The 22,342-nt window shown below is 40.6% G+C and overlaps 1 protein-coding gene across 12 annotated transcripts in view; it reads left to right on the top strand.

The window, feature by feature from the left end:
* The window catches only part of cdkl5 (cyclin dependent kinase like 5), a 185,161-nt gene that overhangs the window by 126,313 nt on the left and 36,506 nt on the right, over nt 1–22,342 (top strand). For all 12 annotated transcript variants that reach the window (XM_031896713.1, XM_004911760.4, XM_031896712.1 and 9 more), the window contains 3 exons: nt 790–835; nt 12,654–12,790; nt 16,857–16,977. In XM_031896713.1, coding sequence (XP_031752573.1) covers nt 790–835; nt 12,654–12,790; nt 16,857–16,977 — 304 coding nt within the window. The remainder of the gene's footprint in view (nt 1–789; nt 836–12,653; nt 12,791–16,856; nt 16,978–22,342) is intronic.

Here is a 22,342-nt window from a genome sequence, read left to right as displayed (position 1 = left end):
CCCAGTATCCTTCAGCTTCCCCCAGGCCCCCCCCAAGTATCCTTCAGCTTCCCCCAGGGCCCCCCCAAGTATCCTTCAGCTTCCCCCAGGCCCCCCCAAGTATCCTTCAGCTTCCCCCAGACCCCCCCCAAGTATCCTTCAGCTTCCCCAGGCCCCCCCAAGTATCCTTCAGCTTCCCCCAGGGCCCCCCCAAGTATCCTTCAGCTTCCCCCTGGGCCCCCCCAAGTATCCTTCAGCGTCCCCCAGGGCCTCCCCAAGTATCCTTCAGCTTCCCCCAGGGCCCCCCCAAGTATCCTTCAGCGTCCCCCAGGGCCTCCAAGCATCCTCCAGCTCCCCCACGGCACCCACAGCATACTTCAGCTTCCCCCCGGGCCCCCAAGCACCTTCCATTTCCCCCCAGCTGCCTTCGGCTCCTGTGATGTCTTCCTCTGTGCCGCGGCTCCCAGCGACTTCTGTGCTTTTATAAGGTTGCGCCCTGTGCGTGTGATGTCAGTACGCACGGGCGCAACCTTATAAAAGTGAGTATGCGGCAGAGAGCCGCGGCACATAGAGGAAGGAGCATTCGCCGTATATGACGCACAAACTTTCCCCCCCAAGTTTTGGGGAAGAAAAAGTGCGTCTTATACGGCGAAAAATACGGTAGGTTACCACATTGGTGCAACCCAAGGCTTTTTTACTAGCATATCAATAACTGTACAAAATCAAGGTCTAAAGATGTAAATTCTTGCTGTCAAAACATTTATTGGTGATTTTAATTTCTAAATTGTATTTTTTGTTTATTTTTTTTAGGAAACAAAAGAAATTGTGGCCATCAAAAAATTTAAAGATAGCGAAGGTAAGTCTTTATCTGTGCTGTTATATTGTAGGCAGTTATTATATCATTCTAGGTCTAAGCATAAAAGTAACCTGCCCTACACCCTCATACCTGCATTTTGCAGCGCTGCTGTATGTGAGTTGTGCTTGTGACCAGCGTCTGACTGGGGTTATTTGGGCCCAACAGGGCTGCCACTTCAGGACCCCCCCAGTCGTGAGCTGACCCTGCAACTCACTGCCACCCCCCACATGTGTACCTTATACTACTCTACTACTATACTATTCTGGCCACAGTCGTGGGGAAGTCAGTGGGGAGTGCGAATAGAGCGGGTCTGGATCAGCGGGGCCCACACGTGTTACATAGTTACATTACAAGTTACAAGGTGAAAACGATGTCCATCAAGTTCAACCCATGCCCAAGTAAAGCCCAGCACACTAACGCCACACCTATCCAAATCTAATACACTCACATACATTAAACTATAAATACAACCACAATACTTAACTGTAGATAATTAGTATCACAATAGCCTTGGATATTCTGATATGAATCCAAGAACTCATTCCAGGCCCCTCTTAAAGGCATTAACAGAAATCTGTCCATTACCGCACATCACTGAGGAAGGGCATTCCCAACGCACTGCCCTCACGTGAAAAACCACCTAACGGCTGCTTTCAAAATGGAAACTCCTTTCCTCTAATCTTAAAGGGGTGACCTCTGGTTGCGTTGATTGTTTTTTATGGGAAAAAAGAACATCCCCCAAACGCCTATAATCCCCTCTAATGTACTTGTACAGAGTAATCATGTCCCCTCGCAAGCGCCTCTTTCCCGCAGTGTCCTGACAGCCCAGACTGACTGCGCTTGTGATTGCAGTGTTCCAATTCTAGGTAGCAACATTATATTTTGTACATTTCTACATAATTGTTTATGAGGTGTTTTTCATTAACTGTATGTATGTACATATAAAAAGAATGATAAAGACACATTTTAATTTTTCCAGTATGCTTTAGCATATCTAATACTATTTTCTGTATTTTTTTAAGAGGAAGCACACCTTTAAATAAATATCTACTGTTAATAGATGGACCTGCAACTAAAAATGGTGTCTTATTGTCAGTAACCCAAGCAACCAAAAGAGAGCTGCAGCAAAAATGGAAATAGTTAAAATACAGATGCAAAACATAGAAAATTAGGACTAGTTGCAAGTTTATGAAAACTTGTGGGCGAAATAGGGGTTTGGCTTTCTGGAATTTGCCATGGTCTGTGAGGATCAGGGACATGGCCTACAATGTCTCAGTATGTATTTGCCAGAGGTAACATACAGAGGTAACAGTCTAACATGTCATTCATAAAATGACTAACTTCATGTTCTACCCAGTGCTTAACCTATGCAGCAGAAGCTAAGCTGCAGGCAGTGGCATTACTTTATGTTGTTGTGACAACAACAAATGTAGGGCCCCAAAACATTGTGACCAAGATATATTAAAATTGCTCATTATTTAGGGCAGGGATCCCTAACCGTTTTTTAATTGTGAGCCATACTCAGATGTAAAAAGTTCTTTGGGGATGCAAATTAAGGACTGTGATTGGCTATTTGGTTGCCCCATGTGGACTGTTGGCCTGCAGAAGGGTCTGCTCGGTGTAAAACTGTGTCTCTGGGCTTCCATAACTTGTCTCCAAGCCAGAAATTAAAAAATTGGGAGCAATATTAAAGGGGGTGGTGAGCCCCCTCTGCACTGCTGCCCCCGCCCTTGCAACTGCAGGGTCTGCTTCCTCTGTAGTTATGCTTCTGCAGGTGTGTTTATGTCTAGCCTTCCCTATGGTTAAAGGAGAAGGAAAGGTAAAAACTAAGTAAGCTTTATCAGAAAGGTCTATGTAAATACAGCCATAAGCACTTACAGTAATGCTGCCTCTGAGTCCTCTATCAAACGTAACACAGGATTTCTTGTTTCCTTTTTTGTAAACATGTTTTTAGGGTATCTGACTTCCTCTCTCAAAAAAAACTGGACCTGTTAGTTCCTCCTGGATTAAGTGTGCATTTTGTTGCACCCGGGGTGAATAAAGACACCCTTTAAAGTAATAACCTGTATTCACTCATTCTACTACATAAATAAAATACTTTTTCATAGCAAAACTTTCTCCTATACAGGCACCTAGAGATATGCAAAGCCTAATGCTGTGTATCTAAAGCTTGCATGCCTCCCACCAGTATCGCTTAAAGATTTCAAATGATCAGCCTAGATGAAACATCCCTGATATTACTCCTAATGTGTTTTGGTTCTTCTGGGAATGTCATTGCAGTCCAAATGCATCCACCGAACATGTCACTTATTTAGATTTTTTGCCATAGGAAGGGATGTAAGGTTTTTTACTATTATGATTAAGGGCTGTTCCACAAAATGCCTTCGGCACTGATAAAAAGCATGTTTTACAAAGTGTTATTTAACTGGGGGGGGGGGGCAATTTCTTAGGCACCCCCAGTGATTAAAAGTGCAATCCTCAGTCTCCTGGTGATGCTCCACTTTTTGCCAGCTCTGGGGAAATTATATTAGTGACTAACATGCCGCCATCTTCTTGACTTTCCCAGGAATCCCTTGTGGATGCTGCTTGGTGTGTGCGTGTGTTACAGGAAAAGACAAACTTATACATGAAAAATGTAGTTTTGCTCTACAGCACATGTGCACAGCCACAGGGCAGCAGCAACAATAATAGGGAAAGAACAAAGATGGTAGTGCAGTGATTACTATAATAGAACCATGGGCTGGCATGTTTTTTTGTAAAGGGGAGCACCAGCCAGTGTCTAACATTTTGCAGTTCTAATCACAAGTCATAATCACAAATCACCCCCCCATGTGACGATTCTTCTGCACACCGCTTCTGGCTTTCTACACTGGGGTCATAACACAGTAGAAGGACTATTGGCCAGAGACACCAGCACTTAGTCAAGGCCAAGCTGCAAACTGATGCCTTCATAGAAACTTGGGGAAATAAAAACATTTAAACATTGAGTACACAATTTAGTTGCCTTTTATGGTGAGCAGGAACCTCAATGCTAGGATGGCAGTGGATGAAAAGAAGGTTAATGATAAAATTGAGGTTTATTGGCCTGAAACATAATATTTGTACTTGGATAGAAAATTGGCTGAAGGATAGATTACAGAGAGTGGTGGTTAATGGGAGTAAGTGGTGGAACATTTTCTAACTGGGCCAGTGTTGTCAGTGGGTACCGCAGGGGTCAGTCCTTGGTCCTTTGCTTTTTAACTTGTTTATTAATGACCTGGAGGTGGGCATAGAAAGTACTGTGTCTGTTTTTGCTGACGACACTAAATTGTGCAAAACTATAAGTTCCATGCAGGATGCTGCCGCTTTGCAGAGGGATTTGAGATGTGATAATGGCAGATTCTGTTAATGCCTTTAAAGGGACCTGGATGAGTTCTTGAACAAGCATAGTATCCAAGGCTACTAATATCTCCAGTTAGTATTGATGTTGGTATATATAGTTTATGTATGTGAGAGTATAGATTGGTAAGTATAGGTTTGTGGGTGCTGGGTTTACTTGGAAGGGTTGAACTTGATGGACTCTGGTATCTTTTCAACCCTGGTAATTATGTAACAATATTTCCATTAGATAAGTCCTACAGGAAAATTGAATTAACCCTAGTAAATGTATATCACTTAATGTGTTAATAACATTTAATAACATTTGCAATGGAATCAGCTTGGGCAGGGTTTTAGTTGCTATTTTGGCTAAAACTTAGCAGTTTAATTTTATTGTAATGTTAAGGTGCACAATTCCTCCTTTTGTACGATGCAAACATGAAACTTGCATTTCCGCCTATTCCAAAAATTGTATTGCAGTGCCAAAAATAATTGCTGCCTTTCAAGCTTATGAAATACCTCCATTCACTGCCCGCCTCCATATTTCTACAATGGTGTGCTTATGTTCTTTCTGTTTCCTAAATTTGTGATCAAGGCATGGGCATTAAGCCTACTGTTTTCAAATCTATTCACATTCATATATAAAGGGAAAAAACATATATGTTTAGGCTCTAGTTCTTTAGGTATGTTTGTTTCTTACCATTTTTGAAACTGGTAGGTTAGTTGTTTGCTTGTTTGATTCTGAGATTGGACTAAATGAATGGCTCATTATAAGTACCACTCATTCCTGTTTTCCAGAGTATAATTATGTTGATGGTTACGTGTTACACCATTGACTTAGATAAAAAATACAAATTATTTAGTGTACAAATAGTTATTATTGCTGAACCTAAACCCAGTTTGCCCAGAAGTAGTAAACAGGTGATGAGTAAATGTTTCCTGTTGATTGGTTGCTATGGGTTATTGCCTTTTAGTTAGTGCCTTGTATTAAAAGAAAGCAGAGCCTAACACCTTTAGAGGACTGCCACTTATTACTTTAGTCTAGGCCTTAACATTGTGTTAAGAGGCATGAAGGTGCTGGGAACTAAGAGATTAGAATGGAATTGGCTGGTGTTTTAGCCCAAATGAACAAGAGGGAACTAGTGCTTTGGATATGCCGTTTAATTACCAGTCCGTGCCATAGGCTGGTTACATACAGAGGCCTGCGCCTATTATTCCATGCTCAAGTTGCTAAACATATATATGAGTGCATGTACCTTTAATAATACCATCAATGTACACTCAGTTTTGCATCCATTCCAGCACTTGGCTCATAAATAAGTCTATATCTATAAAAATAGAGAAAAATAAAAACATAGCTTATTAACATTTTTTTGTTTTTTTTCTGTTATGTAGATCAGGCAATAATAAAAGTTTAGGCAATAATATAAGTTGATATCTGCAGATTTAGACCCTAATAAGTAATATCAAAATGAAAGGAAAACTATACCCCCAAACAATGTAGGTTTTGATAAAAATATATTGCATAAAGCAGCTCATATGTAAAACTCTGCTTCTCCTAAGTAAACAATTTTCGTAAAAATATACTTTTTTAGTAGTATTTACCATTGGGTAATCCTTAATAGAAAACTGCCATTTTAAGTACTAAGGGCTGCCTCCTGGGATCATAATAAGTCACATCAACCAATTAATGGACAGAGTTCTGCCTTTTGCTCCCACACTAATTCCTGTTACAGTTAGAGCTGCATTATTTCTGGTCAGGTGATCACTGAGGGAGCACACGGCCCATCACAAAATGGTGGCTCAAAGGAAAAAATGTAAAAAGGCATTATTTACTGATATATATATGTACAGGTGTAGGACCCATTATCCAGAATGCTTGGGACCAAGGGTATTCCGGATAAGGGGTCTTTCCATAATTTGGATCTTCATACCTTAAGTCTACTAAAAAATCAATATAACATTAAACCCAATAGAATTGTTTTGCATCCAATAAGGATTAATTATATATTAGTTGGGATCAATTACAAGGTTCTGTTTTATTATTACAGAGAAAAAGACAATCAATTTTAAAATTCTGAATAATTTGATTAAAATTGAGTATTTGGGAGATGGGCTTTCCGTTATTCGGAACTTCCTGGATAATGGGTTTCCGGATAAGGGGTCCCATACCTGTATATATATATTTCAGTTTGGTAAGATTCTTTAATAGGCCGGCTAATATATAAGCCGGCTAAAACTGATATAAGCTATCTGTTTAGTTAAGTATTCATCATGGGGTTATAGTTTTCCCTTAAAATGTTGGTGGAATTGTCTATAGACATTAGTTTTTTAATATTTGTATTATTATTGCTAAAATAACACTAAATATGATCATAAGTAAGGATTTGAGTACCAATATGCTATGGGCTATGGATGCCTGGACAACTCAAGATCATTTCACCTTACAATAAAGATAATTTGCAGCTCTCTGGAGGAGTGGATTTAAGTGCTGCCTCTGCCATTATGATAAATGTGGTTTGGATATTGCCAGTTATTTTAGCCATCATATAGCCAAGAAAGTATCATTGTTAAAAAATCCAAATTTACCAAGATGTCATTAGAAAGTTGAAACACACAGGACATTGAAGATCCTACCTAGATTTTCGAGAAGGCATGTGTATTTTTATACTGACTGGGGCTAGGGATGAAGCTGGGGTTGTTGTCAGGGCTTAGTTGTGTGCTGTTGGTATAACCCAGGGTTCAAAGAGTGGGGCTGGGGCATTCAGAGGATGTACCCTGAGGTGCCATTTCTGCATTTGTGGGTTGGGATTTGTAACATACTATCTTTAAAGGGGAACTCCACCCAACACAGTATTTTGAAAACTAAACATAATTTCAAGCAACTTTGCAAAATCAGTTAGAAAGTATGTAGAGTTTTCACAGTTTTTAACATAATAACATGGTTTGGAACAGTAACCTAAGCCTGCCCCCCTGTTCTGCTGCTGATCTGGCTGACTATTTTGAGACTAAAATATAATGTAACCGTAACAGTCAATTGTCCTCAGCCTGCCTTCAGCCTGCACCCTCCAAATCCCACAATTCCCAGCACATGAATTTATAACATTAATGTTTTAGTCCCTCCTTCCCTGCCAGGATTTCAAATGATGCAGAAAGAGAACAACTGTTTTGCAGGTGGATTTCATTATATAAAAATGGTATTCACACTCTTTGAAGGAACAGATTACAGTGATAGGTATTAGTATGTGTGGGCCGGCCCGATACCTGCGGGACCCGCAGGTTTACCTTGTGCACTTGTGCTTGATCTCCCCGCCCGCGAACTTACACTACCGGCTTTCCAGTTCCGGCTCTCTTATTAATTAACAGATTTTGGTTCAGAAGCCAGAGTTCCCCCTGTGAAGAGACTTTACCAATTGCTTTTTTTTAGCATTTTGTAGCTCTGGGATTCCACTTACATAGTGGATAGACTTCAGGATAGACTTCAATTGCTAGACTGGTCTTTATCTTTTATGCAATTGCCTTATGCCTTGTGGCTTGCCCAGGCAACAAGCATTTCAGTAATCCTAACACCCAGAGCCCAGAAGACTACTTCTCTGTTGTATCCAATACCCCTTGAGGTTTGTGGTGTAATAAGGGTTTTGTACATTTACGGAGAACAGCCTGCTTTACCCAACCCTTTGCAGAAAATAGAGCCTTTGCTGTGCGCCAAATAAAATTGTCGGTCTGAAATCCGAACCCCCAAAAATGTGATGTTACTGAAATTCTCAAGCAACACAAATTGTTTTCAGTACACCATATCGCCAGCTGTTTAACCTCTTCTCTGTGTTGATTTATTGACACATATTGGCATCATTTTTTCCACTGAAACCTTTAATGCTTTTAAACGGCTACTGTGCCTGGGTGAAGGCTGGACAAAGCGGCAAAAGCATAATGTACTGAAGCAGAAAGCATTTCCTGATGCTTCCCTGCTCAATGCACTGTTGTCACTTTTATTAATAGAACTATACCGGAAATACCATTACCAGCAGTATACTGTTCACAGGGTATCACAGGGTATCCTCTCAACACTTTTCCCAAAGTAAATGATGAGACCTTAAGTTTTTGCATCAGGGACTTATCTTCCCTTTTAGCTTGTACAGGTATCGGACCCCTTATCCGGAAACCTGTTATCCAGAAAGCTCCGAATTACGGAATGCCCGTCTCCCATAGACTCCATTTTAATCAAATAATTCAGAATTTTAAAACTGATTTCCTTTTTCTATGTAGAAATAAAACAGAACCTTGAAATTGATCCCAACTAAGATATAATTAATCCTTATTGGATGCAAAACAATCCTATTGGGTTTAATTAATGTTTTATTGATTTTTTAGTAGACTTAAGGTATTGAGATCCAAATTACGGAAAGACCCCTTATCCGGAATACCCTTGGTCCCGAGCATTCTGGATAATGGGTCCTATACCTGTATTCACTTTCTCAAGTACATTGGTTTCTATATACATTTATTTAACCTAATCATATACCATATTTTGGTGCTTGTTATTGCACATGATACACTTCAGAGCTACCCGGGGGACAGTTTGTCTCCACAAGACTCTGTGTTGTTTCATCATTTAGTCCCTTTGTACAAAACCAAACACTGTTTGTTATTCTCCTGCCTGTGCATCTCAGTAGCTGTTGTTAGGTGGAATCTTTACCCAAGCTCATGTCAGCTAAATTATTAACAGACATATCCATGCATGAGTATACTCTGCTGGCTCTTCTGCCATATTTCATTTTGCAGACATCCCTAGGAACCCCTCACTGTAATTTGTAAGGCCATGCAGAGCCTAGCCATGGATTATTGCTTGTTTGCATTGTACCGCACCTGGTTGCCCCAGCATAGTTGAACTACAAACTCATAACATTCAGCTGTCAGAGGATATTTGGGTAATTTAAGAGCCACTGGGGCATAGATCATGGAATCTGTGATGATTTTACCTACTTTAATCTCCAAATTAAAAAAAATATGGGAGCAGCATAGCAAAAGCTGCTTCAGGGCGGCAGAGCTGCTGGGTCCAATGCTTTTTCATTTAGAGTCTCTTTAGGAAAAAAAGTTAGAGGTTTGACCTAATGCCATTCAGTGTTTGAAAATCAGCAGTTACCCTGTATGAGTGGCACCACTGCTGCTGGTAAGTGACTTTTGCCATTTTCAGTGAGAGACCATAGAAGTGGGCACCATCCATTGTCTTGATGAGCAGGATGGTCTCTCCCTCTCACCCCCAACTCTGACTGTGGTACTGGCAGCGCAGAGGCTAACAACAGGATCCAGGCACCAAACAGGTTTAGTGGTATTTGCGTGTTGGTATCTGGGAACAATGCTACATAAAAACCTCAGATTTTTAAAATATCGTTGCCATTATAAATCTCCCACAGCTTTTCAAGATGTTGATATACGCCTGCCTCAGGCAAATCTAATATTTAGAAATAAAAGTGCTGTTGTTTAAAGTACTGCATTGCCAACTTGGGAGCCAATTAGTTTAATAAACCTACATCCCATGTTATTGATGGGCTCTGCACTGTGTTTTTCTGAATGCCAGTAAAGAGAAAATATGAAATATTTATTCTCGTTTATCAAAGCTCTTTTTCTGGAGCAAGAAGGAAACAGACATTTAAAGGAGAAATAAAGATCAACATAGAATTAGTCTAGATCAGTGCTGTCCAACTGGCGGCCCGCGGGCCGCATGCGGCCCTCGACCCCCCTCTGTGTGGCCCCCCACCTGTCTGGCTGCTTTGATGGCTTAACTTTGTGTAAACTTTAAATGGTATCAGTACTGAGATTAACTGCCCCCCCTGCATGGTTCTCACCTCAGATTCAAAAATGTAATCACACCTTTTAATCCCGGCATTGTTCACCCCCTGCAGTGTTCACACCTCAGGCTCAGGCTGTAATCACCCCCATTGTTCACCTCTTCACACCTCAGACATTGTATGTACTGCCTGGCCTGTGTATAGGCAGCATAGGGTAGGCAAAGTATGGCACATAGGCAGCATAGGGCAGGGAGTGTATGGCACACACAGGCAGCATAGGGCAGGCAGAGTGCTGCCTGTGTGTGCCATACTCTGTCTGTCCTATGCTGCCTGTGGGAGGTGAACCTGGCAGGGGTTTGTTCTTGGAGTTTGTTAGCAGTTGGAAATAGCCATTAAATGGTTCCTAAGGTGTGTAATTATGTGCTGCGGGTTGCTATGCTATCCACAGGGGAGGAGGTATATGGACTTAAGGGTATGTCTTAATATGACATAATATAATTCTTTAACATATGAATGATAGTTGATATCCCTGCAGCGACCATTGTGATGGGTGTGGGTGTGGTTTGAAGTGGGGGTGGTTTCAAATGGGGGAGTGGCCAAAACTGGCTTCCATTATCGGCCCTCCACCATGTATGCGAGAGAAATTCCGGCCCTCGGCACCTCAGAAGTTGGACAGCACTGGTCTAGATAAATTATACTAAATGTTTAGAGCTTCTGTTCCAGCCCAAGGCAACCTCAACCCTTTAGCAGGGAAGATCTGTGCCCCCAAAGATGCCCCTGTAGCTCCCCATCTTCTTTTCTGCTGATTCCCTGCACGTGCTCTGTGCTGCTGTCACTTACTGAGCTTAGGGGCCAGGGGCGGGCCGAGCTGACCGGGCGCTCTAGGCAACCCGGTCGGCCATCTCGCCCCTGCACCTGTGCTAACGCAAACACCCCCCCCACAGTTTTGGGCGCGCATGCGCAGTTTGCGGGGGGGGGGGGGGGGTTTGCGAATTGATAGTTTGTTGCCCCCGCCGAGTAATCACAAGCGGCGGGGGCAATGAAAATGGAGTGCACAGACATGGGGTAGGCAAGAGAGGCTGGCGCCCCCTAGTCATTGCGCCCTAGGCAGCTGCCTCTTCTGCCTACCCCTAGTTCCGGCCCTGTCACAATATACTGTATGCATACATTATAATATTGAAGAAACAAATATGTATTAGGGATGCAGGATTAGGCCAAGATTAGTTTTTTCTTTTTACAGAATTTAAGTGCCTTGCTTCATTGAATTAAAATCCTTGAAATCACATGACTATTAGTCACATAAACATGGCAAAATAATGTGAGTGCTTTGATGTAACCCTTCCATAGGCAATGCAAATGAGGATTTGGTTTGTATTCTGCATAATCTTTTACAAAGGATTCGGGATTCGGCCAAATCCCAAAACAGTGTGTGTGTGTGTAGTTCACCATGCAGTCTCCTGTCTGTTTCCACCCCTCCCCACACACACCATTTGCCTTAGCTCCACTACCTAGCTGCCCAGACCCCACCCCTTCCTGCCTTTCTCCCCCTGGTGCCAGCCCTGCTTGTTAGTGTGGGTGGAAAGTGATGTGGTCTCATACAGATGTGGGCATGCCCTGTGGGATGGTACCCTGGGTGTGTTTCACCAATGTAGGAACTAAAGTGTGTCAACTCATGGTAGTAGAGAATCATTGGAATTTACCTTGGAGGGGGCATTAACACAGATGCTGGGGTTCCAGAGTGAATATTACGTGTGCCCACAACTAATTGCACTGTGTAGTATTGTAACATCTGAAACCAACCAGCTTTGTGATCTGTATCTCACTATATTTATCATATTGCCGTAACTGGGGCCAAAGATTCTTTACGGACGACCTTGCCAAAGAGCAGATCTTAACGTGTATGGCCACCTTTACAAATAGGCTTATAAATTATATTGAAAATCTAGTGCCAGGTTTAGAACACAGTGTCCATGCTAGGAGGTATGGGCACCACCCACCCCTTATAAACGCACAAGCAGCACTGCATTCAGAGGAAGGCTCAGCTTTGTGTGCGCAATTCTAGGAGTGCAAAGTCACAATCCTCAGGGCAGGGTGCAAAAAACATGCCACTTTGCTTTATGAATGATCCTTTTATATCTCCACTTTGCTGCGCTTTTTCTTCATATATAATATATATATATAATATTTTAATGAATGATACTGGCTTCAAATAATTTATATAAATGAAACCAATCAATTGGATTTCTTATCCAGAAAGCTCGGGACCTGGAGTTTTCTGGATAAGGGTTCTTTCTGTGATTTGGATCTCCATACATCATGTCTGCTAAAAAAACATTTAACCATTAAATAAACTCAATAGTATTAAAAAAAAAAAATGAAAATGATTTGCTTAAAATGGACTTGATGGTAGATGACCATCCCATAATTTGGAGCTTTCTGGATATTGGGTTTGTGGATAATTGATTCCATACATGTATAATGAATAGCTGTACATTTTGTTCCCTGGTTGAGTGAAACTGAGGGGTGGCTGAAGGCAGCATTGTGCCTGCAATTACCACTTTAACAGAGAAGCGCTGAGGGGACGCCAGCATGACATTCAAGCAAGGTGCCGCAGAGGAGCACTAACTGTTATCACACTTATAATTTGATCTTCCTTTTTCCTATTTTCTCAGAAAATGAAGAAGTCAAGGAGACGACACTTCGAGAACTTAAAATGCTTCGCACCCTGAAGCAAGAAAACATTGTGGAGCTGAAGGAAGCATTTAGACGACGAGGGAAATTATACCTAGTATTTGAATATGTTGAAAAAGTAGGTGAATGGCAAAGTCATTGGTGCTTCAGACAATGTACCTGAATATAGAGCACAGCCTTTTGTGATAGTGGGTAATGTGTGCCTTTCAGCTCTTTGTTTTGTAAAAACGTAACAAAGGAAGAATCCTCATTAGTCTTGGGCACATTTTATGCTTTTTTTCCAGTGAGCATTGCTCAGTAATTTTCTCCAAAAATAATTTGCTGCCATATAAAATCAGATTTAGGTTGTCAATGTGGCCTTTCTTTTTTTTATATCCTTAATTTTTTATTGTCACAAAAATCTTAAAAGACTGGTTAATGTTTCTTTTACAAACTGAAGAAGGAACAGAATGCTGCTTCAATCAAGATGCTGCAGCCCCCTTTATTTTGTGAACTACAGTGTCAATGCAGTCCAATGGCTACATATTGTGTTGTTCACCTTTTAAATGAACTTTTATTATGATGCTAAGACAGTTTGCAGTTGGTCTTCATTTGTTATTTCTAGTGTTTTTGTAGTTATTTAGCTTTTTGTTCAGAAGTTCTCCAGTTTGGTATTTTAGCAGCTATATGTTTGCTAGGGTCTAGTAACCAGGTAGTGGTTTGAATAAATATAGGAATAGGAATAAGTAGAGAGGGACTGAAAGGAAGATAACTAATGAAAAGTAACAATAACAACCCCCGTTTGAAAGCTGGAAAGAGGTAGAAGAGGAAGGCAAATAATTTAACTATTGAGAATAAATAAAAAAGACCTATTTAAAAGTAGAAAAAGGTCATTCTATAACATATTAAAGGTTAACTTAAAGGTGAACCACTCCCTTTTACACTTCCATTCTCATTATAGTTCCCATTTCCCTCAACAACTCCTCTATTAGAGGGGGCTTTTTTTTGCTTTTTCCAGCACAGGAACAAAATTAAGAAAAGGGAGGAGTGTACATAAAGTTATACATAACGTTTAGTCATCAGGTAGGGTTGACATCTAGACTTGGTTCCCATATCTTCTCAAATTTCCCAGTTGTGCCCTGAGCGTAGGTCAATTTGATTAGGGCAATGTGACATTTAATAGTCAAGCCATTGTTGGTGTGTAGGGCAATTGGGGCTTATCCATTCTTAATTACTAGTTTTTTTTTGCATAGAACAGAATAGAGCATAGTAACGTTCTAAATTTTTGTAAGGGCACTGACTCATCTATTATACCCAATAAGCCAGTCACAGGAGACCTGATTCCAGGGAGGGATAAACATTCATTAATATAGAGAATGACTTCTGTCCAGTGTGTTACTACTCTAATGCATTGTGTAAGTGTAAGTGCTAAGCTAAGTTTGAGACATAATTAGGTTTAGATATAAATCTAAAGTAATTTATTATTTTAACCCAATTGAAATTGACATATTTAGGAGGACTGATTGCCAGTATTAAAGTATCATAGAACTTTATCTGATCCATCAATACCTTCCCTTTTAAGACTCACCAGCGATACCAGTGATATAACTGAGCATGTTGCAACTCATAAATCAGATTCAGGTTTTCTCCAGTTTTAAAGTTGATGTAAAGTCAAAATCTCTATTCATTAGGAGTCATTTATAAAGACTGGACAAATCTGCACCTGGGCGGTAACACACAGCAACCAATCAGGTATTTGCTTTCATTGGTCAACCTGCATTGCTATAAGTTACTGCCCAGGTACAAATCTGCCCAGTGTTTATAAATGACCCCCATATTTATATTTATAAATGACCATCCCCCCCGGGATGGCAGACGCGGCGGGGCGATTTCCGGAAATCGCCGAAAAAGACTCGCGAGGCTTTTTCGGCGATTTGCGCGAAATCGCGCCGCCGCGTTTGCCATCCCGCCGGCGACTTACATGTTCGCCAGTGGGATGGCAGGGGTAGGCAACTCGGGGAGATTAGTCGCCCGCGAACAGGGAGTTAATCGCGGGCGACTAATCTCCCCCGTGTGCCAGAGCCCTTATTGGGCTAATTCAGAGATCAGTTGCATTAGGCAGCATTGTATCCATCAGCAAAGTATTCTCTGGACATTCACTTTTCTCCCTCCCCCATGTAATTACATTGTTTATATGAGCATCCCGAGCACTAGAAAAGGGTCAGATTTAGCCACTAAATGGGTGACCAAATTGGCCAGCCAAGTAAAGAGCTTAGCAGTCTAGACAAACAAGTGTATCTTTAAATGAATGACAAGCTTTAGAGTCATTGAACTTTAACATCCACTTGTACTCAAAGTTTGTCAGCGATTACAAGGAATTGTAGTTTAACAACATCTGGAGGGTTGACTGATATAATACAGTAAGACATTTACAAACGGCTTCAGCCAATTAAAGTAGTGGAAAGAGGGAGCAGCATGCAAAACAAGCCTTTAGCAAAGTTATTTTGCATTCGGGACATACACAAAAAAGTGTTCGATGCCCATGGGTAGATCTCTTTGTAGAAACCAAAGTATGTAATTGAATCAAATTATTAAATACAAACTGACACAATTATGTTGGTGACTTTAAATCTGAAGAAAAAAACTCTTTTTCCTTTCTATTTTTCTTCAGGGCGAGCTTAAATAAATAGCTTTAATGAAAGAGATGAAAGGCCCCTTCACGTCTTGTCTCATTCATTAGATCTGTTTGTGTAGGGGAAGTAAGATTGTAATGCCATCAAAGCATTGCGCCTAACAGTGAGGGACTCTGTATCCAGAACAAAGGACACGTAGTTTAGATGTTTTCAACCAATTTTTTTTATCTTTAGGGCAGTGGTACACCGGGAGATTAGTTGCCCCAAATCTTCGTTGTTGCGGGCAATTAATCTTTCCGCAATGCCATCCCACCGACTAGAATGTAAATCGCAGGTGGGATGGCATATGGGCAATGTCCTGCAGTCGCCTGAAGTTGTCTTCGGAGGAAACTTTGAGTAAACTTAAGGGGTATTATGTAATGTTGGTGAGTTTTTTTAAGTAGATCTCTTGGAAATAGGGGCAAACATGCTTCCAGTAAACTGACTTCATGCCACAAAACTTCTCTAACCCTTGAATCTCTCACTTGATGAAACATTGATTATTTTAATAGATTTTCATAGAGATCTGATTTTACTACTGTTTATATTGTATTTTTCATAGTCCCTTCTGTTATTTTAATATACAGCCAGAAAATCTATTCTGCCAATGTGTCAGCTTGTGCAAGATCACTGGCCTTCTGGGAAGTTACATGAGCTGTGCCCCCTTTTCCCTTAGAATCTGCTTTCTCATCTTGACTATGGGTGTCCTTGATGCACCAGTATAGTTGGTCTTCTTACACACTCTATTCGTTTTCTTTCTAGCTTGAACTAATATAATCAAACTAGGGATGCACCGAACCCACCCTGATGGATTCTGGCGAATCCCGAGCCGAATCTGAATCCTAATTAGCATGCTAATTAGGACCGGGAAGGGTTAAAAGTTGACGTGCACTGTGCGCGCGACTAAAAATCCCCCCCCCCAAATTCTAACCCTTTCCGAATGCTAATTAGCATATGCTAATTTATGCTAAGTAGCATTCGACCGCGACCAAAACCGAGTCCATCAAAAAAAGGCTGGATTTGGCCCGAATCCTGAACCGAATCCGGGCTTGCGACTCCTCCAGTTACATTGAGCAGGAATGCGTTGAGATGGCGCCTACACACTAATATTACAACTAAAAAAAAAAAATCTAATGGTTCAAGAATATAATTTTAAAGGGTAGAGTGAATTATTTGTAATGTATACAGTGTAATTTGGTAATTAAAACTACGCCATACAAATTATGAGAGAATGCTTTTAAGAATCCAGTGTAAGGTGCAGAAAGCAGCACCTTTGGGACCCACCTTATGAAAGCTGTATCCCCTTCATTAGGGTGCAACCCATAGGGCACAGTGCAAAAACACAATGGTTGAGCACTTTGCAGCTTGCTGTGCACTTTGTAAATGACCCATCATGATTTGGGTATTTTGAATAAAATATTATTTGCATACATTTTGGAATGTTTAGTAGCTAAAATATGGTAATGGCCAGCCCTGAACAGTATTACCCTGCAGTGGGGTCATCCCTGAACTGTTGTGCTTTTCTTTATTCAGAACATGCTTGAGTTGCTGGAAGAAATGCCGAATGGGGTTCCTCCAGAAAAGGTGACAAACTACATTTATCAGCTAATCAAAGCAATTCACTGGTGTCACAAGAATGATATTGTCCATAGAGGTGAGGAATCTTTTTATTGATTAAATAATATTCTGAATTATAGGTCCAGTTGCTTTAGGTTTATTTATACTAGATATATCAACAAATTTTATTAGTTACTCGTAGTGAAATGAAAGCCCCACCTAGAGTTGCCACCTTTTATGTCTTTTGAAATCTGGTGGGACCAAAGACATTGAAGGCGCGTGGATGACGCCAGGGGTGTGACAGGAGATGTTTCGGGGGTGAGACATGATGTCAGGAGACAGAGTTATGACTTGGCGATCAGCGATTGGCTGATCCCCGCACAATTAATTCAGAGTGCTGTCTGGATTTCCTAATTTGGAAAACCAAATAGGCAGTTTTCACCCAGACAGCCTTTCTGAAAACTGGACAGGTGAAAATTGGACAGGTGGCAGCCTTAGCCCCTTTTCAACATGAACTGCCCTTATCAGTCCTACCAAATAAATATGCAACCAGGGACTGTAGGAAGGTGACAACTTCAGCAGAGTTAGCAGACGATTTGGAGCCAGCCATTTTGGGCAGGAACTGGGGCCATTGGCTTGTTGATCAAAGAGAGGCAATGGTGGTCCTAAGAACTGCAGGGGGTGCAGCTATGAGAAAATATGGATTATAGAAAGGGATCCATATGAGGTCCCATGCTTCCAAATGATACCAAACAGGGACTGCCTATACCCACCAGTTAGGAGGGATAGTTTCTGGGGGACTGGGACATGAGCCACCCCTCATGTTTGGTATCATTTTAATGGGCCACATATGGGTTACAGCAAGCCCATATTTTCATTATAATACAGGTATAGGACCCATTATCCAGAATGCTCGGGACCAAGGGTATTCCGGATAAGGGGTCTTTCTGTAATTTGGATCTCAATACCTTAAGTCTACTAAAAAATCAATAAAACATTAATTAAACCGAATAGGATTGTTTTGCATCCAATAAGGATTAATTATATCTTAGTTGGAATCAATTACAAGGTTCTGTTTTATTATTACAGAGAAAAAGGAAATCAGTTTTAAAATTCTGAATTATTTGATTAAAATGGAGTCTATGGGAGACGGGCATTCCGTAATTCGGAGCTTTCTGGATAACGGGTTTCCGGATAAGGGGTCCGATACCTGTATTGGGTTCTGTCCTTTGGCTCTAAAGACTCACGTACCTTCTTTACATGTGAATATATTAATTGCTTGGCTGTGTGTATTGAGTAGGGGGGCAAGTTCTGTGTAAATACTAATTAACTAGTTGACTGCTAGCAGGAGAGTGTGTTTGTAAATTAACTCTTTGGCTGCTAGTGTGTTTGTGGAACCCTAACTACAGTAAGAAATATGTGTGATATATTTGTGCATTAGGTTTCTGTCGCCTGTTAATGATAGATGGTGGCAGCGAATAGATAGTTGCCTGATGTTAGTCTAACTTGTATGAAAGGTGACTGAGTGTAACCCCTTGTTGCCCCATCCCCGTGCTATACGCGGCTGAGAGTGGCATGTTTCTGACACTATGGTTTAAACTTTTGTGCCTGATTGTGGCACATGCAATTACAGTATTGCATTGAGGGTAAAAAAAACAAGCCAGAATTGCACCATTTTCTTTGCACTCTTTAAGTAAATAAATCCCTTTTTGAAACTTGTTTTATCGCATTTGCACTTCTTGGTGTTATTGGCCCATTACTGACTAGTTCAATTCATATACGGAAGCATCTGCTATCAATATATGTTTTATCCCATGTTTACACAAGTTTTTTCTCTGTTTTACTAGGAACAAGGTCATTTTCTGTATTACAGCTCCTTTAAAGTAAATATTCAAAAAAAATCTAAAGCACTTTTTGAGAGCACACATAACTAATGAATGGAGAGCACACTAAATTAATACATTTTCATTGGGGAAAGCCATAGCTTATGGGGTGTTAGAGATAATCACCACCCCCTAAGACCTATGTATTATTATACCAAATAGCAACTATACAATACATTCTGTGCACCCTTTCAGTAATTAAACAAGAGGAGGTATGATCATTAGAAACAGCTTACTGAAGATTTAAGTACATACAGCAAGGTAAATTTTCAATCTCAGATAACAAACGATAATACAGCAATAATATACATAATCACTTTTTGAGAGCACACCCGTGGTTAATCTAGGGCTCTGAAAGACATTTTGTTTTAGTTGCATACCAAGGTCTTTTTATCATGCAGTAAATACAGATAATCAATCTAGGCAATGAATTGCCTCAGGCTATTTATGAAGCTTCCAAGTTCCAAGCGGAGCAGGCACACATTTATCCTAAGAAGCCCTTGCTCAATGGAATTGCCTGCCAGCGGGCAAACTTTTAGCAAGTTTTTGGCTGTCTCATGCTTTGCCAGGCTGAATATATGAATATATATATGTGTTCTAAGAACCTTCTCTATTTCCATATACACAAAGTTTTGAATGTACGATATAGCCGCTGACACAAAGTGATAAAATTGTATTATATATTCCCCCTTCTCTATTTTGAAAACATAGCCATAATTTCACAAAAATATCTATTTTCTCTCATAATGCCAAACGACTGTAGCAATTTAATAGATGGTGCTACGCCCACAGCACAGTATTTGAAATCAGGTGTCACAAAAGTATTGTACAATTTTTTCAGCTGTTTTGCAACAAACTGGCCAATGGCTAAATGCAGAATTTCGCAGTGGATCCGTACCTGGCGAAAAATTTACTCAACACTTGATGAAAAATCTCAAGCTGCAGGCATACCTTCAGTTGTCTCAATAGTGCCCTTAAGTCTCCCCATATTTCTCCCGTTCAGATGATCAGAATTCATATAGGAAAATAAAACACTGAGCTCTGTAAAGAAAGTTCCCATAATGCCTTGCTCCTGCACCAAGAACAAGACCCCTGTACATGCTCAGTGTGTAAGACTATGAGGAAGCTTCCTGCTGATTGGCTCAGATCCACATTCCTAAGGGGGGGGAGTGAGTTCTTGGCATTCTTGAGGGAGGGGGGAGCAGGAGAGAGCTGCGTGTCTCTGGCACAGGAAAACAGAGACAACAAATCTTTTGACAGAGGACTCAGTACAGCGTTTCTGTAAGTGCTTATGGCTGTATTTACATAGACCTTTCTGATAAAGCTTACTTAGTTTTTACCTTTTCTTCTCCTTTAATAAATTCCCCATTATCTGTACACAAGCTATGACTCTAGTCTTAGGAATTAATTATCTTGTCCTCACTGTCACCAATTATTTTCTAGCTGAACATTGTAATCTTTTGAATTCTGAGCACTAGCGAATAGGGGACACCGACAGTTGGCAGTGATATTTTGAGTTTATTACCTCTAGCTTGTATGGTGATCACAAGGCAGCCATCAATAGATCCAAAAGGAAAGATATACAAACTATCATCTTGATTATAATGACTTTTCTAAGGGATGGTATCACAAAGGCGTGCACAGAATCTATTTGTGTTTTGTGATATCATGCCTTAGCTATAGATCCGCCTTAGTGCCGCACAGTGCAGCATTGCTTGCAGGCTGTAGCTTGACTCATACAGAGTAATACAGAGTATTTGCACTGGCTGTTCTGCCTCAGTATATCTGTGGTAGTATATGTAGTAGCATTCTAGCCTGTATAACCCTTGACAGTGGCAGCTCCCCAATCCCACCCCCTCCCATTTACCTACCAACACACCACACCATTTACTGTACATCTTTTGGGTGGAAAAGGCCACAGCTTGTTTATTAGCATATAACATACATTAACATCAAAATATTTGAACATCTGTTAAATGGAATACAAATTAATGCCAAAACTAACTTCCTTCTTATAAGGCTGCAAACCCTTATAGTCAAAGTGAGGGTCACCTTGCATTTACTCCTGGGCCTAATTTCCTCCCATAACTCACTGGGCCCCTTCATCACTTTTGTCCCCAGGCCTGACCCCTGCCACACCTCAACATTTTACTTCCCCTCATCGGCTACCCCCCACCCACGAAAGCCCCTTCCACCGCTGCTGTTATTCCTAATGACAAGTATCTGCTGCACCCCCCTTTCACTTGTCCTATGTAGAGCGATGGGGGGATGAACTGCCTGAGGTAAAAGACCACCTACCTACTCTCTTCACTCTTCACCTTCAACACGTTGCATCCACCACTCGCTGCTTTTAACGACAAACCCCACAACTTCTCTCTCCACTCCTTGCTCATTCTGTATGGGCTCCCTTGTCTCATATTCCCTAACCTTGACAGGCATTAGATGGTTTGACCTACTGTAGTATATAACCTTGTCAGCCTCTTTACTGCAAGCTGCTATCTTCGGTGATCAGTTATTTTAAGCTCAGAAACTCATTGTAATGTCCTTCAGGAAGCTTTATACAAGCAAGTCAGGTTTGCATAGGTTAAATGGCCACATCCATGGCTTAATCTGCAATGTTTCATTCTTTTGGAATCCTTACATCTGTTACATAAGGCATTTTTAGGGCTACTAATACAGAAACAGCTTTTCTGAAGTACACTAGCCCCATACAGTGTTTATACTCAAAGCTAATTACTTGTTGGTTACTATGGTGCACTGTTACTATTAGTGCAATGAGGTATTTATTTACTACAGGTATAGGACCTGCTATCCAGAATGCTTGGGACCTGGGGTTTTCCGGGATGTTTTCATGATTTGGATGACCATACTTTAAGAGGCCCATTCATTTAAGCACGAATTTCGGATTGTTAAAAGCACAATTGGAAAAATTTCCACCAACATGATAATTTCTGATGCACGTAAATTGTTCGAAAATTCGTGCCGAAAATATTGTGGTTTGTGGATCCGAAAGTTACGAAATTTTTGTAACAGAATGATCATAAACGGAGGGAAAACCTTTGTCTTTGAAACTTCAATGCATGATTCGTTAACAGTATGAAAAATTCTAAACTCTAAAAAAAAAAAAATACAATTTTTTTTCTACTCGTGGTCATTGGGCTTTAATGAATGGGCCCTTAGTCTAAAAAAAAAATTAATTAAACATTAAATAAGCCCAATAGGATTGTAGGCTTAAGGATTAATGATATTTTAGTTGGGATCAACTACAAGGCACTATTTTATTATTGCAGAGAAAAAGGAAATAATATGTAAGAATATGAATAATGTGATTTATATGGAGTCTATGGGAGATTACTGGATAAAGTATCCTATACTTGTATATACACTATGTGCACAGTCCTATTTGTATTTAAAGGAACAGTAACACCAAAAAAGTGTATAAAAATAATTAATATATTATATACTATTGCTCTGCACTGGTAAAAGTTGTGTGTTTTCTTCATAAACACTACTACAGTTTATATAAATACCCTGCTGTGTAGCCATGGTTGCAGCCATTTAAATTGAAAAAAGGAGAAA

This window comes from Xenopus tropicalis, chromosome 2, assembly GCF_000004195.4.
Source record: "Xenopus tropicalis strain Nigerian chromosome 2, UCB_Xtro_10.0, whole genome shotgun sequence".
NCBI lineage: Eukaryota > Metazoa > Chordata > Amphibia > Anura > Pipidae > Xenopus > Xenopus tropicalis.
The sequence above is the reverse complement of the archived record's forward strand: the minus strand, read 5'-3'. Positions and strand labels throughout refer to the sequence as shown.